Raw genomic sequence first — 2,997 nt, forward strand, 5'->3', positions numbered from 1 at the left:
CAACGATAAATGTGGAACAGAGGAAGTACGTAACATCTCTTCCTGATCTTTCGTATTACGTATCATTTCACTGAAGTTTGGAAATTTGAAGTCAAAATAAGTTAAGGGCCCGTCTGGAAGCCATCCAAAGTATTATCACAATATTGAAATACCTCATTCTCTGCATTTTTTGAAATGCAGATTCAGTATATTGAAATAGCGTGATAATATAAAATGCATTTCATGTTTGGCTGTACGATGTGATAGGACGAAACGAAGCTTCGGTTCGAATGCTGCAATCCCAAAAACGCGCGAAGATCCAAGCACATCATGACGGACGAGCGAGCATCCTGGACTGACGAGAAAGACGCAACATGGATGACGGAAATGGTGTGTCAAGTTGTCGTCTGGGGCAAGCGTGCCAATAGCGGCTTCGAAAAGGAAGCAAGTACCAACGAAGAATGGACAACATGACATTCTTCTTCATGGCGCGCACGCACTGTCAAATGTTTCGTCTCCTTTTTTGAAATGCAGAAAGGCGGTCACGATATGTTGATGTTCTAACTTTTATAATTAATTTTATAAGTTATTTTACAACAGGGACGAAAGTCGGTCATAGTGATCCGATAATTCTTAGTGGAAAGATTATCGCTCATCAGATAAAAGGTACTCCGGGATTGCAAAATATACAAGTTCAAGTCGTATATTCAATATTCTCCGGAGTACCGTTTTTCAGGAGATATCATCACGAATATCGTGATGTTTTTGTCCCACAATTGGCTTCCAAACGCAGGATTATATCGATATTCGACATATCACTATTCTTCTCATAATATTGAAATATATCGTACTACCTCTGACTGGTACCGTAATAAGTGCAGGCGGTGACAAAATGTGTTGATAAAGTTATCGGATTGGAATAGAAATTAGTGAATACTTCCTCTGTTCGAGTTTACTGGCAACATTTGAAAATCACACTTTTACTACTTTACCGGCAACATTTCTATATGATTGGCTCAAAAATGAAATCCATGCATGTAATTGGTTAAAAACATTCTTGCGGAAGATGGCACGCTCAGAGCAAAAGTGACGTAGGGCAGTACACGTTGACCACAGGGGTCTCGGCGCGACGCAAGACATCCTTACTGAGATGAAGAAGTTGGAACTGATTGCCACCTTCTTCTCGAGGATCAACCGCATAACAGCCTGGAAGGTAAGGAAAACTTTCTCCAGCTTCATGGAGTCCAAGTCGCCAAACGCTGCAAGCGTGGCACGGATGATATCGTCCACTGTGCGACTAATGGCCTTTTGCTGTAGCGACTGGATCGACGCAAAGAAGCCCAGATCAAGAACGTTCAGATCTGGGTTGTTGGGAGGCTGACGGCGAACAACAAATATCCATCCATCGGTTGACACGTGGAAAGGATGTCGTCCGAAATGCCACGGTGAGGAGAGGCATTGTCCTGCTGAAGGACCACGCGCATGTTCGGCGATGGAAACTTCTCGTTGATGGCAGGTATGACGCGATTAAAACATAATTACGGTAAAGACCAGCATCCACATTCGCCAAAGTCGTCACTAACGTCCCTGCAGGTCGGTTGCGAGAGCTCCGCACCGCTGGCAGGTACTTGACGCATGACCACATTCCGATCTTCCCGTCAAACATTGTCCCTCGATCGTCGTCATATCTCGGTCGCGCGACAGCGGCAAGAAACATCACCTTCGCGATGAAGCGTTTGCTCTTGCATGCTCGGTTCCGCATGGTTTGGCCGCTTGCAAGGTAGACCTTCCGACGATCCTTCTCAGCATTGAACCACTTCTTATCGAGGTGGACAACATCTCATAGACTGTCAAACTCGGGGTCGACGGGAAGGCCGGCTGTGCCGGCTTCATTCGCGAGCACGTTTACGTGCGAGCGGCAAAATTGGAGGCGTTCGGCAATGTTCTCATCAGTGAGCAAGGGCTTTAGGCGTGACGATCGTCGTTGGAGCGTTCCAGTACGGAGACTGCGGTGCAGAGTTGCGACGGGCAACCCAGTAGCTGCAGACATGTCCCGAAAGGTAGAACGCTGCTCTTCCGGTAGTTGTAACACTCGGTCATTGACTTCGCTCTAGGTGTAGATGCGTTTCCTACCGACACGGCCAAGCTTGGCCGATGGCATCGAGCAGTTGGACCACGACTTGGAGACGGTGTCACGATGGAGACCAAAGAGGGCGGCCGTGGATGAGACTGCTCCACGCTTCAACTTGCCAAGGGCCATGAACGGAATGAAGTGATTGACAACCTTAAGCTTAGTCTCGTAGGGAATCTCTCGACGCGTGTGCAGGCATCATGTCAACTAGTCGAAGAATGTAGAAATGAGCTGTTGATTCTGCGTCTTTATTTGAAAGAAATTTGAACTTGTCGTTTTTGAGCGTGAAACTTTCGCCCCTGCTCTTTGCAGTTAATACTGTAGAGGATACCTCCAGTTTTTCATGCTCTTTTGAACATGATACAGCTCATCAAGTTTGGCGCAAAGATGGATTTTTGGGGTCACTTGGAAAAGAAATGTTGCCAGTAAACTCGAACAGAGGAAGTAGAAATCTACGAACCAAGACGTTTCTCGTCATATTTTGTGCGGAATTTTATTTGCACAACTGCACTTGCTACGTCGATGGCAAGTCGCCATACAAAAACCAAGATAAACCTGACCAACGACCAGCGCATGACCCTTTACCAATACCTGTTTAGAGTAAGCACAAATGCTGCTCTAACCCGAAATCAAGTGGAACGTGTTTGTAACTATTTTGGTGTGCATTAATCCACTAGGTGGCGCCACTGGAAGCGCAGGAACAAAGGAGTTGCTGAAAGCGCGGCTTGAGGAAGTGGATCGCATGGATGAGCTTGCCGACCTGGTCAATGCGATGTCAGTGTAAAACGATTTAAATACAGATTCATCAGAAAATCCTTCTCGTGAGTCCTGTTTCTGAGAACTGTCCTTCTCGCAAGTCCTCCATAACTTCGATCGAAGTTTTTTCG

At 46.2% G+C, this 2,997-nt stretch overlaps 1 protein-coding gene across 1 annotated transcript; it reads right to left on the minus strand.

The window, feature by feature from the left end:
* Nucleotides 1-1,054: 1,054 nt before the first annotated feature.
* Nucleotides 1,055-2,239, minus strand: H310_15002 (hypothetical protein; the record flags this gene model as incomplete). The annotated part of the gene is made up of 3 exons (XM_008882982.1): nucleotides 1,055-1,124; nucleotides 1,175-1,340; nucleotides 2,113-2,239. 3 exons carry the CDS (start codon nucleotides 2,237-2,239, stop codon nucleotides 1,055-1,057), a joined length of 363 nt encoding a protein of 120 aa, XP_008881204.1.
* Nucleotides 2,240-2,997: the final 758 nt, after the last annotated feature.

Source organism: Aphanomyces invadans, assembly GCF_000520115.1.
Source record: "Aphanomyces invadans strain NJM9701 unplaced genomic scaffold supercont1.124, whole genome shotgun sequence".
Classification (NCBI taxonomy): Eukaryota; Oomycota; class Saprolegniomycetes; order Saprolegniales; family Verrucalvaceae; genus Aphanomyces; species Aphanomyces invadans.